This window comes from Medicago sativa, chromosome 6 (assembly GCF_051527215.1).
Source record: "Medicago sativa cultivar Bolivia chromosome 6, Bolivia_mono, whole genome shotgun sequence".
Classification (NCBI taxonomy): Eukaryota; Viridiplantae; Streptophyta; class Magnoliopsida; order Fabales; family Fabaceae; genus Medicago; species Medicago sativa.
Genome location: NC_140754.1, coordinates 85176416 through 85189575, shown reverse-complemented (window position 1 = coordinate 85189575; position 13160 = coordinate 85176416). Strand labels below are relative to the sequence as shown.

Sequence of the window (13160 nt, the reverse complement as noted above, 5' to 3'; positions counted from 1 at the left end):
GTTCAGGGTTAGATGATAAGGATAGAGTAAAGTGTTTGTGTGCAGAAGAGAGTTGGTGATAAGACAAGTAAGAAGATAAAGGGTACTTACAAGATTCAGCAGATGATGATGAGGCAGATAGAGAAGGAGGATGGATTGTATTGCTGAGCATGTTACAATGATATGCTTCTAGATATGCAGGTGGTTTGTGAATTCTAGAAGATTTTCTGATGATGGGAATGTTATGCATCGAAGAAGAATCATGGGATTCAGAAGAAGAAGAAGAAGAATGGGATGCAGTTGATGCAGATGTATTCATATGATCAAGGGAATCAGATGAATGAACAGTTGATGATGATAATGGGGATGTGGTAGGAATGGATGATAAATCAATTGATGTATGATTTGGAGATGAATGATTATGATTATGATTATGAGCAGGGATACTTTCATCAAATAAAGATTGTGCAGAAGTAGAAAATGCAGGTTTATGAGCACTATCAGATGGCACAGTTGATTGATAGGGAAAGATATGTTCAAAAAATATAACATCTCTAGAGATGAAAATTTCCTTGTTGAGTAAATCAAACAAAATATGACCTTTAACACCTTGTTTATACCCTAAGTAAACACATTTTCTTGATCTGGAATCTAGTTTATGTCAATTGGCTTGAAGAGTAGAAGCAAAGCATAAAGATCCAAACACTTTGAGGTAACTAATATCTGGTAAACAATCATAGACAATTTGAAAGGGACATTTTTGAGACAAAAAAGGTGAAGGTAACCTATTGATAATGTGAACAGCATGGCCAATGGCATGAGCCCAAAAAGTTTTTGGCAGATTAGATTGAAATAAAAGAGATCTAGCAACCCCAAGAATATGTTGATGCTTTCTCTCTACTATGCCATTCTGTTGAGGAGTGCTGACATAGGAAGTTTGATGTAATATGCCTGTGGCATTGTAAAAATCTTTTAAAATAAACTCTTGACCATTATCAGTTCTGATGGTTTTGATTTTTGAATTAAACTGAGTTTGAACCAAGTTAACAAAGGATTTGATGATAGTAGCAGTCTCAGATTTAAGCCTCATTAGGTAAACCCAAGTGAATATGCTTTTATCATTAACAATAGTAAGAAAATACTTGAAACCAAACATGGAGGTGATGGCCAGAGGGCCCCAAATATCCATATGAACTAAATAAAAAACTTTACTAGACTGATGAGTACTTAAAGAAAAAGGAAGCCTATTTTGCTTAGCATAAAAACAAACATCACAAGGATCAAAAGAATTACTAATGGAAACACAAGGAAAATATTTCTTTATTTCAATCAACTTGTCATATGAGGCATGCCCAAAACGCATATGCCACATATTACAATCTTTATTCATAGTTTTGACATTATTGACACAATGTAAACTAGGAGTATGCACTATACTAGCTAAAGGTGTCTTGAGCAGATACAATCCATCTTCTAACTCAGCTGCACCAATCATCTTCTGGGAATGCTTTGCCTGTATCAAACACCTTGAATCATCAAAAAAGAATGTGCAGTGCAGGTTTTTAAACATTTTAGGAATGGACATAAGGTTGAATGAAAATTGAGGGAAATATAACACATCAGTGAGATAAAGATCAGAAGTAAAAACTATAGTGCCTATTAATGTTGTAGAAACAATGGAACCATTAGGTAATTTGATTTTTATAGGTGCAACTCTCTTCATGCATTGAAAAAATTTTAAGGAATGACAAACATGGTATGTGGCTCCTGAATCATGAATAAAAGCATCAGGTTTGGGTAATGTGGGAATGGTGCAGATAATACATGTGCGTGATGCAGGAGTAGTGGTGATATGATTCAAACTATGAGATGACAAAGTGTTTGAATTTTGTAAAAGTGCTAGCAAAGCTTTGTGTTGCTCAGAAGTAAGAGAGAATTTCTCAGCTGTAGATTCATTCTGATCATCTTCAACATTTCCAGAATTTTGTTCTTCTTCATTTCCATTGACATTGGTACAATTGTTGATGGAGTTTTCTTGCTGATAATGAGGAGGAAAACCATATTTCTTGAAACAAGTGTCAACTGTATAATTAGACTTTCCACAGAAAGTGCAAGCCCTAATTCCTTTACCTCTACCATATGAAGACCTGCCTCCCCTATCACCTCTACCACGAGAAGCATTCACATTACCTCTACCATATGAAGAATTCCCAGCAAAAGAGTTATTAGAAACAGCTAACAGCTTTGATTCATCTAATGGAACAACCACTTGTCTTTCTTGCTGAACAAGTAAAGAATAAACTTTGCCAATGCTGGGAAGAGGATCCATCAACATAATTTGAGACCTTACAGCTGAAAATTGCTCATTCAAACCCTTAAGAAAACGTATAACCTGATCAGAATCTTTATACTCATGCATCTTTGCAATAGCTTTGCAATCAGCCACACAATTACTGGTGGGAATGGGTCTGAAGTTGTCTAGTTCTTGCCAAAGTTTCTTCATTTTAGTGTAATAAGAGGAGATAGAACTCTCACCTTGCTTCAGGGTGTAAATTTCCTCTTGAAGATCTGAAATACGAAAGATATCACCTTGATAAAACCTTTCTTTGAGTTCTGTCCAGATTTCAAATGCAGTATCCATCCATAAAATGCTCTGAGAAATTTCAGGATCAACTGAATTGCTCAGCCATGACATTATCATTGTGTTACAATGATCCCACGCTATGGAATCATGATCATCATCACTTGGTCTTGGAAGCGTACCATTGATGAAATGCAATTTGTGCTTTGATCGTAACGCAACTTGCATGGAACGAGACCAAGAATGATAATTGGTGCCTGAAAGAAGAGGAGTAACAAGAACAGCACCAGGATTTTCATTTGGATGCATGAAATATGGACTCAACGCATCCGTTTGATAACCCTTGTTCTTGGGCGTAGTGAAACCGCCATGAAAGCTACTAGACGAACCTTCATCAGACATGATGAATTGAAAACAACTCAAAACAAATGAAATTGATCGAAAAAGAATCAAACGGGAAGAAAACAGAGGAAAAATTGCAATTTATGGAAGCAAAAAATTGCAATTTACAGAAGAAACAGAGACGAAACGCAACGGAAGAAAAAAGATAAATGGAGTTGAGATTTGGTATGCGACTGATACCATGTTAAAGGACAATCTCAAACTCCATGGAAGCACAAATCAAGCTTGCAATGAACAAGATGAAGAAGAAAAAATGAAACTGAAAACTGTTTATTATTTCATGTGAATGATCGTCTTACAAAAGAGCTACTCATAGGTATATATAGTACCTATTATATTCTAACTCAACTATGGTTACTTAACTCTCAAGTAACTAACTACTAACTAACTATTACAGCTGTAATTTGTTGAGCTACTAACTTGCTAAGCAAGTAACCACAACCAACTTAAACTTCACTATCTTTAACAAATAGAGAGGTAAAGTAAAAAATAATGTGAGTATGAGAGATAAAGTTGTCACAAAATGAATGTTCAAATATCATTTCTCAAAAAAAAAATTATGCTCTCGTGAACTGTTAATTCGTGTGATGTAGCATTATCCTTAAAATAAAATTATGTAAAAAAAAATTATGCTCTCGTGAACTGTTAATTCGTGTGATGTAGCATTATCCTTAAAATAAAATTATGTAACTTTGTTGAATTTCAAAAGCAACTCTAGATTCCCTCAAAAAAAAAAATCTAGATTAAATGTCCTTTTGTTTTCCTTTTCATAATCTAATAGATATTTATGGAAACCCTGTTTACCATCAATTATCATTAAACCATTTAAGACCTTGTCAACAATTATATCTTGAGATAATTACTCAAAAAAAAAAAATTATATCTTGAGATAATGTATTGTACTCTATACCAAAAGTATCATGGAACAATATTGCTCATTGCAATCATATTTAAGCTATACATGATTAATCAAGTTGACCATCTTAGCGCAAATCACCATAGCTAACGTTTTTCTTTTGTAGGAAATTCCTAAACCATATGGCTGACATTTTTGGATATCTTTTGAGACCATTTTTATAATCTACAAAGTTGATTCCAGTTCTCACTCTATAGCCTAATGTCCATTCGAAGTTGTCGAGCAATGACCATGCAAAATATCCTTTTACATTCACACCATCCCTGAAAAATTCAAAGAGTGAAAAAATGTTAAGCATAACTTACAACTCATACATATATACAATAGAGTAACTAATTTTATTTTATTTGTGCATCTTTTATTCAATAACTTACTTGATTGCAGATTTAAGATAATAGAGATGATTATAAAAATAATCAATCCTTGCTGTATCTGCAAGGGCTTCTTCAAGTGAGAGTGTTGGATCATTGAGCTCATCTATACCTATACATAATTTAATAAATTATTTATTTCTCATAAAAAAATTTGTCATAAGGAAATAACCATTATAGTATACAAAAATGACACCCTTCAACTTTAGTATAAACATATCAAGCATTGACAATGTCAATACATCACCGATGCTTCAGATTGAAGGTGTATTTGGTGTTCGACAAGGGTCAGTAAACATGTGTAATTACATTTTACTTCAATTTTCTAAAATTAGTATTGACAGTTACATATCAGACTCTATTTTCTTAAATTATTATTGTTAGTGCAAATTTGACATAGAGACCGATACGTAACCATCAATAATATTTAAAAAAATAGAAGTTATCAAATGCAACTACATATGTTCACTGACACTTTGTCGAACACCCGATACACCTTTAATCTCAAGCATCAATTTTACATTAAGTATAAATTTGCACCAACAAATAGTCTTTATGGATGAATATTAACTTTTTAGATTTGAAAATAAAAAATAATTGGTGTTTTACCATTTTCAGTGATGTATATCATAGGATTGTTATACTTTGTTTTAGTATAGAGCAACAGGTCATGAATTCCCTTTGGATAAATGGACATCCATATTGAAGAAGTCTGCATGTATATGTATACAGGTTACCTCTTTTCATCAAACAAAAATGAAATGAAACAATGATGCATGGGGGTGCAGTAGCAATTAAATTATTCACATGCTTACCATTGGACCAATAGGTATTCCATTACGTTCACCTGTCGAAACAAAATGCATCATGTTCAAATGCCAACAAAAACTATTCAAAATCGCAATAATCGATTGTTAACATAATACTCTAAGTCTTATCCTATTAAGTGAGGTCGAGTAAATTCATCAATGAAAAACATAATACTCTATCATCGATCGATTTAAAGATAGTGAATAAAATACATACTTGTAGTAATGACTTGAGAATCTGTGAGCAAGCTAGGCCTGGATTCACTTAATTCAGGTGCATCGGTAGCATAATTTGAAGTGTAATAGTTTAATCCGATGAAATCAAAGGACCCTTTTACAAGCTTGACTTCATGTATAGAGAATTTTGGTAATCTGCTTCCGACCAATGACCGCATAGAACTTGGATAATCTCCTGTTGTCAATGGCTCCAAAAACCTAAAATATATTCTTCAAATTAAGTCTTTTGATTGATATAAGGACCGTCATTTTGCAAGTCAAGATAGGTTTGATATTGATATCGCAAATCATTGTATACACTAGAATATAGTCAGTCCATTTGTTGAGTTTTAGATATAAATTTAGGTTCATGAAGCTCTTTACCATCCAAGTATGAAATCAACGGCTCTTTCGGTCGCACGAATATCTGATTCTGTATCATGTAGCGGAACCATCCAGTCACACGATAGTGTTATCCCTATAGAGCCTCTTTGAGACGCCTAGTGATAAAGGAAGTAAATTTAGGTAATCAATTATGGAGATTCTTACATTTTCTGTCCGAAAAAAAAAGTGTATATAAAGCAAAACCTGATATTTCGCTTTGTAAACTTTGACAGCAGTTGCATGAGCAAGTAACTGATTATGAGCCACTATATAGGGTTCAGTGGCTGAATCACCACCGATGCAATTTTGGTCGTGCCAGGATGAACACCGTCCAGGTGCTGATCTTCCATCAGCATAACCGTATTTACTTAACGTCCATGGCTCGTTCAATGTGATCCAATGCTTCACCCTATCTCCGAATTCCTTAAAACAAAGCTCTGCATAGTCTCGAAAATCATTCCTACATATATATTGAAAAATATAAGAAAAAATGATCATCGACAAATATTGTTCGACTATAATAAATTCAGTTATAAGGCATGTGAAATACACTATATTAGGGCTTAAAAAGCCGCCATATTCTTCATCAAGTGTCTGCGGAAGGTCCCAGTGAAAAAGGGTCACAAAGGGCTGAAGTCCTGCATTGAAACTAAAGTAACTATGTTTTCGACAGAAATTAGTAAAATCAGAATTAAGCAATTATATGAAGATTTTACCTTTGTCAAGAAGTTCATTTATAAGATTGTTGTAATAATTGATTCCTTCCATGTTCACACCTCTACTAGCCTTTCCTTCTGAAATAAGCCAAGCAATCTAACATTTAAATAAAAGTCACTCATTTGCATAAAATATACCTTTTTTTATTGGAATGATTAAGGAAAACTAAATTAAAAAAGTTTCTAATTTACTGTTTTTTACTTGGCAATATTCTGGACCAAGAAATTGAGAATCTGTAAGCATCCATGTTCATCTCCTTCATGATCTCAACATCTTCCTGCATTAACAATAAAGTTTAGAGAATAATCTTTATTATGATTTAGATTCATTCTAAAATAGTTATATGGATCGGATATTAGTATTTCACCTTGTAACGATGATATTCATCGTTGGCTACATCTCCGTTACTTCTACCAAGTATTTTTTCTGGCAGCGGAAATATGTTACATTACAGTCTATAACTGGAGACATCTCAAATAAATATGATAATTAATATCGACTAAATAAATTTGTAAAACTAATTCAATCTTGCATTGCATTTCGATTAAAAATTATAATCATCATTATGAAATTTTACATCTATCTCTCTATTTCATATTTGTCACAAGTACTCTTTGTGCTAATGTTTTGTATTCTCTTATGATCCTTAGGTTAGATATAAGAAAGAATTTTAAAAATTGGACACAACTTAATAATCAGAAGAATATTTCTAACTAAAACAAAGCCTGATCAACAAAATTGACAAAAATGAGAATTCTGAGTATCTTTCTGGTATTATCAATTGAATGGAAATGATAGGAATGAACAAGATAACCTTGCACACAAGGCTACTTCAAAGGAACACACTAGAGTACTGTCTGGCCAATTATTTAAAATTGAAAATTTAAAGGCCAATTATGAGTGTGTTTGTGTAACCTGGGTAATTATGAGTGTAAGTATCCCATATGCTTGGTCCTCTGCCACCAACATTTGTCGCGCCTTCGTACTACAAAAAATATCGTGCAAACAAATATAACTAATATTGAAACATATTTGTCATAGGGGGGGTGTAAAATACGGAAAGTCATAACATCGGATTAAGACGAATCATACAAATGGTTTGGACACACCGTAAGTTTCCGAACATCAAATAAGTCAAAGCAGTGTTGTCGAATAACAGCTATAGTGGAGCTACATACCTTGGCGAAATTTGAAAAAATTGCTATTGTTTCACGATATGATATTTAGTACAGAGTGTTGATAAATAGTGGTTATAGCAGCGCTATAACATTGTAGCGTAGCAGTGATTCACAATTAACGACACTAAGTACAAGCATCAACTCTAACCACCACACGCTCTCGAACTTGTATAAGTCATCAAAGCATCGACTCTAACCCCCACACATTATCGAACACCAATTAGTTAAACTAGTGAACTCCTATAAGTCAAAGCATCAGCTCTAACCACCACATACCATCATACACGAGTTGGTCAAACCATCGGCTCTTATACCACTATTGAATCACGGGGAGTCTAAAACACCGGAGATTATCTCATATAACGGTTATACGGATCCTCTCAATTTTATATTATTCATTACTCACACTTAATTCTCGAACATAATTTATATACACAAATAAGTAAAAGATTGTTAAAAAATTTGGAGTACCTGGTAAGCTGATGAAGCTGTTCCAAAAATGAAATCATCTGGAAAACTACTCCGGCTGAGGGGCGGACTAATACCGTCGGTCAATATGGTAGCAGCTTCAATGATAGTGATTAAACTAAGAATAAGCAAAAAAGAATTCATAAGAAGAAGAACATTCATGTGTGCCATAGCTATATTGATCAGCAGATTTGCTAAAGTTCAATGAATAGTGCATAGCTTGGGTCCTTATGTACACTATTGAACAAGATATCAATAAACAAATATACATTGAATTTTTTTTTGGTTAAAAAAAAAATACATTGAATTGAAAGCAAAAGATAATATAGATAAATTCACGTGAATGTCATTGGTCAATAAATTATGAATATTAATGTAAGATATAGTGACAGCCTGACATGGACAGGTCCACTATCTATTTTTAGACAATGAATAACTCATAATTATGAAGCACAGATACAAATATAGACATCGGATACGACACAAAAATTGACACGTCGACATTGTTAATAATTTTAAAAAATCATATAATTTAGTGCAATTATATATTGACATGATCCATGTTTGACACCGAAACATGTCTAATCTAAAAAATGTATGTGCTTCATAGCTCATAACTGTATAGATCATCAGATTTACTTTGCCTCAATAAATATTGCATAACTTTTTTTTTTTTTTTTGAGAGAAAATAGCTTATAGCTTTTCATTAAAAATCAAAGTCGAGATACAAAGAGGTACATCATCAAAAACATGGGGACTAGCTAGGGAAGTGGCCTCTCGAGCAAGAGTATGAGCGACCATATTCGCTTGTCTCCGACTAAACTCCACCTTAGAGTTTTCAAAACAATCATTGTAATTCTTCCTACATTCATCCATTATAGCTCCAAACTCGGATATATCTTTCCCTCCCTTATTGAAATAATCCACAACTTTCTTGGCATCCAACTCAAAATCTACATTCGAAAGTTGTAATTCTCGCACCCATTGAATAGCATGGTAAAGACCCAATGCTTCGCCTACATCCGAAGAGCAAACGGGAATTGACCACAATGTTTTAGCTTTGATAAAATTCCCGTATTCATCTCTAATACACATCCCAAAACCAACACAGTTCAATGCTTCCGAAAATGACGCATCGACATTGCATTTTAACCTTCCTTGGTCCGGTTTCAACCATTTGCACTCAACTGGCAGCGCTGCTGTTGCTGCAGAATCTGTCATGACAGCAGCTACAGAATCTGTCATGACAGCAGTAGTGTGTGGCGCAGCTGCAGCTCTAGCAGCCCCACTTATTTGCTTCTTACAATTTGCGAAATTCCAGTTCTGCAACAATTGCTTCGCGCGCTCAACAATAACCTGCCCAGTGTCTGTAACATTCTCCCAAACACGCAAATTACGGCTTTTCCAAACACTCCACAATAATGTTGCAAACTGTTCTGCTTGGCCTTGTGGCAGCTCTTGTAGTAGACTGAAAATAATTTCAGCCGTGGTGTTGCTTTTCTGCATTACTGAAATCACTTTGCTTAATAACAAACTCTGCTGCCACACAATTCTCGCCTTCGGGCAGTCAAAAAACACATGACTCGTGTCTTCATAACTTTCGTCACACATAGCACATAACGAAGTACAGTTCACCCCTTTGTCCAGCAATCTAGCTCGCGTCGGCAAGCAGCCCCGACAAATTCTCCATAATAAATTCTTCACTTTCGGCGGGACTTTAAGCTTCCAAATACTACCCCAATCTCCTGTCCGGTATAAGTGTGAATTGTCTGCTATATTTTCCATACACAAGCGATATGCACTTTTAACCGAATATTGTCCATTCTTTTCTAATCTCCAAATTAATTGGTCTTCCTCCACCTGCCTAAATATAGGAGTTCTAAGGATATTATGCACTACATTTTGATCAAAATAATCACTAATCAAAGGATAGTTCCAAATACCGTTATTATGATCAATCAGAGAATTAACTCTTAAGTGCTGAATGACATCACTCGATTGTCCAATACCTGAGATACATCCCCCATGACTTAACCACGGTGCCTCAAAAATTGGGATGTTTATACCATTTCCAATTTTCCATCTAGCTCCTGAACGGACAATCCTCCTCGCACTGAAAATACTTCGCCAGACGAAGCTAGGATTATGGCCTAATTCCGCATCAATGTACTCATTACGAGGGAAATATCGAGCCTTAAAAAGTTTTGTAACCAAACACTCAGGTTGAGTTTGAAATTTCCACCCCTGCTTGCCTAACATCGCCAAATTAAAAGCTGTTAAGTCTCTAAAACCCATCCCTCCTTTTGTCTTATGAACCGTGAGCTTATCCCAAGAAAGCCAGTGAATGCCTCTGCTACTACTACCTCCATTTCCCCACCAGAAGCCATTGATCATTTTCTCAATAGAATCAATAAGGTTAGAAGGCAATAAGAAAATACTCATGACATAAGATGGAATGGCTTGCAGCACAGATTTAATCATCACCTCCCTTCCAGCTTTCGACAAACATTTGCTACTCCACGAACTAATCTTTTGCCACACTCTGTCCTTAATATAACTAAAAGTTGCTTGCTTATTCCTACCTATCATAGAAGGTAGCCCCAAATATTTTCCAGTCCCTAGAACCGCCTGAACTCCCAGTGTCGAAGTAATCACATTTTGAATATTACTATCCACATTTCTGCTATAATATATTTCAGACTTCGGCAAGCTAATAGCCTGACCTGAGGCAGCTTCATACATGTTAAGAATACTCTTCATTTTGTGCGCCTCCTCTTCCGAAGCTCTGAAAAATAAGAAACAGTCATCGGCAAATAAAAGGTGGGAAATAATAGGCGCGTTCCGACAAATTTTTGCTCCATGTAATTCGCCTCTAGCTTCAGCCTGATGTATAAGAGCTGATAACCCTTCAGCGCACAATATAAACAAGTACGGGGATAGAGGGTCTCCTTGGCGGAGTCCCCTTCCAGGAATAATAGGCCCAACTGACTCTTGATTTACTAACACTGAATAATCCACAGTCTCTATACACATCATAATCCAGTCCACCCATTGCTGGCAGAAACCCATCCTTAGCATCACCTCCTTCAAATACAACCAATCAATTCGGTCATAGGCCTTGCTAATGTCAAGCTTCAAGGCCACATTACCTTGCTTACCTTTAGTTTTCAACTTCATATAGTGAACAACTTCAATAGCAACCATTGCATTATCTAAAATGGACCTCCCTGGAACAAATGCTGACTGGTTGTCAGAAATACACTTATGCAACACTACCTTTAGCCGGTTCGCTAGCACCTTCGACAACACTTTGTATAAAACATTACAAAGAGCTATTGGCCGCCAATCTCTCATATTTCTTTGTTCAGTACCTTTTGGAATGAGTGCAATATTAGTAGCATTTAGGGACGCCGGTAATTGACCATTGGCTAGCCAAGAAACACAGTCCCTAAAAATATCAGGACTACAAATCTTCCAAAAATGTTGATAAAATCCCGGATTAAATCCGTCTGGTCCTGGACACTTGTCTGAATGCATTGAAAACATTGCTTCCTTAAATTCCTCTATCTGAAATGGTGCCATAAGCTGAATATTATCCTCATTTGTAATTACCTGTTTAATTGCATTCAACACTGGTGTTCTTACACTATCTTTGGCCTGAAACAAGTCATGAAAATAATCTCTAGCTACACTTGCCATCCCGGCTGCATCTGTCACCCTCGTTCCATCATCCTTTTCTAACGAGGTAATTTTATTTACCTTTTTTCTTGCAGTGGCTGAAGCGTGGAAGAACTTTGTATTAAGATCACCATCCTTGTACCAGTGAGTTTTCGCTCTTTGTCTCCAATACATATCCTCTTGTACTAACAAATGAGTCATCCTTCTTTGTAGCCCTTCATAATGCACCATGTCATTTGATCCCCGTAATCTGAGAAGGTCTCTTCGACAATCTTCTATATCATTTTTCAACTTATTACAATGATTCTTGTTCCAATGCTTTAAATCTTCGGCACACCCTTTTGAATACTATTAAACAAGATCTAAACAAAAAAAATACATTATTGGATTGGAAGGAAAAGATAATGGATTGGAAGGAAAAGATAATATAGATAAATTCCACGTGAATGTCATTGTGCCAATAATTATCATTTTCAAGCAAAATATTTGGTGATAGCCTGACATGGAGAAGTCAACTATTTTTTTTCTTCTTTCACTCCATCTCTAGCCCATAAATTAATAACTTTTTTTTGAACAAGTCATAAATTAACAACATTTTTTTTCATTGTTTGGCATATTTAATATTTAAGGAAAATGGGTTATAGTAATTTAGAGTTCGAATTCAGATTCTCATGAACAATATTCCTTTATTTTATAAATACTTTTTTTTAAGGATACTTTATAACTCGTTAACCACTTGAATTGAATCACTTAGTTTAATCCATTTTTTAATACTTTGTAAAATCCTTTCATTTTAAAAATTCTCTAAATTTATCATCAAAATAATAATATCAACATAAACCAAATTTAAATAACCATCTAAATTAAATTATCTCAAAAAATTATACCATCCAGACACTTTGTACAAATATATTTGTCTCCAAAATATCACATTAACATCCAAATCCAAATGTATTACTTTCTATTAAATCTAATTTTTTTTTTTTGGTAGAAAAAGAGGGCTTACGCCCAAAAACGAAAAAACACTAAAGAGTTACACGAATTTTCCTAGGCATGCAAGCCCCAGAAATGTCATCACAAATGAGACTTAAGATCCCACTAGGAGGAGTCTCCATAACATGAATGTTAAAAGAGTCCAAAGAGAAGCTAAAATTAGCCATCCAATCAGCACTTTTATTTCCCTCCCGCCAGGTATGATTGAAATGCACCTGCCAGTTCAACTTTAAAAGGTCTTGTATGCGGCGAATCAAGGTGGGTGGGTTCCCATTAATTGTAACTTTCCTTGTGATCATGTCAACCAAAGTTTTTGAGTCACTTTCCACTTGAAGATTGTGGAAACCTTGTCTCCAAGCAAGCTGCATTCCCAAGTACATTCCCCACATTTCAGCACAGAGAGCATCACAGGTTCCAATTTTTTGTGAGTAGCCTTTAATCCATCTGCCATCTGAGCTTCGAAAGAGT

At 35.0% G+C, this 13160-nt stretch overlaps 1 protein-coding gene across 2 annotated transcripts; it reads right to left on the bottom strand.

The window, feature by feature from the left end:
- Positions 1-3761: 3761 nt before the first annotated feature.
- LOC146917627 (beta-glucosidase 12-like) lies at positions 3762-8224 on the bottom strand. Of its 2 annotated transcripts, none has more exons than XM_085719459.1 (13): positions 8025-8224; positions 7291-7360; positions 6743-6801; positions 6577-6652; positions 6375-6471; positions 6209-6296; positions 5863-6118; positions 5659-5774; positions 5276-5493; positions 5065-5096; positions 4859-4961; positions 4253-4361; positions 3762-4141 (listed from the first exon to the last, which is right to left on the bottom strand). In XM_085719459.1, exons 4-13 carry the CDS (start codon positions 6616-6618, stop codon positions 3946-3948), a joined length of 1257 nt encoding a protein of 418 aa, XP_085575585.1. In that variant the 5' UTR covers positions 6619-6652; positions 6743-6801; positions 7291-7360; positions 8025-8224; the 3' UTR covers positions 3762-3945. The 2 variants fall into 2 exon arrangements, with proteins under 2 accessions (XP_085575585.1, XP_085575584.1); XM_085719458.1 differs by having other exon boundaries at positions 6375-6452.
- Positions 8225-13160: the final 4936 nt, after the last annotated feature.

Bases quoted from the DNA above. Each gene is read 5' to 3' on its own strand.
- LOC146917627 (XM_085719458.1), bottom strand. From the start codon at position 8,192: ATGGCACACATGAATGTTCTTCTTCTTATGAATTCTTTTTTGCTTATT. The intron at 6,119-6,208 runs GTATTTCACATG...ATATATATGTAG, and splicing joins TTTTTAAGCCCTAATATAGT to GAATGATTTTCGAGACTATG. The intron at 4,142-4,252 runs GTAAGTTATTGA...TGAATTTTTCAG, and splicing joins TATCTTAAATCTGCAATCAA to GGATGGTGTGAATGTAAAAG.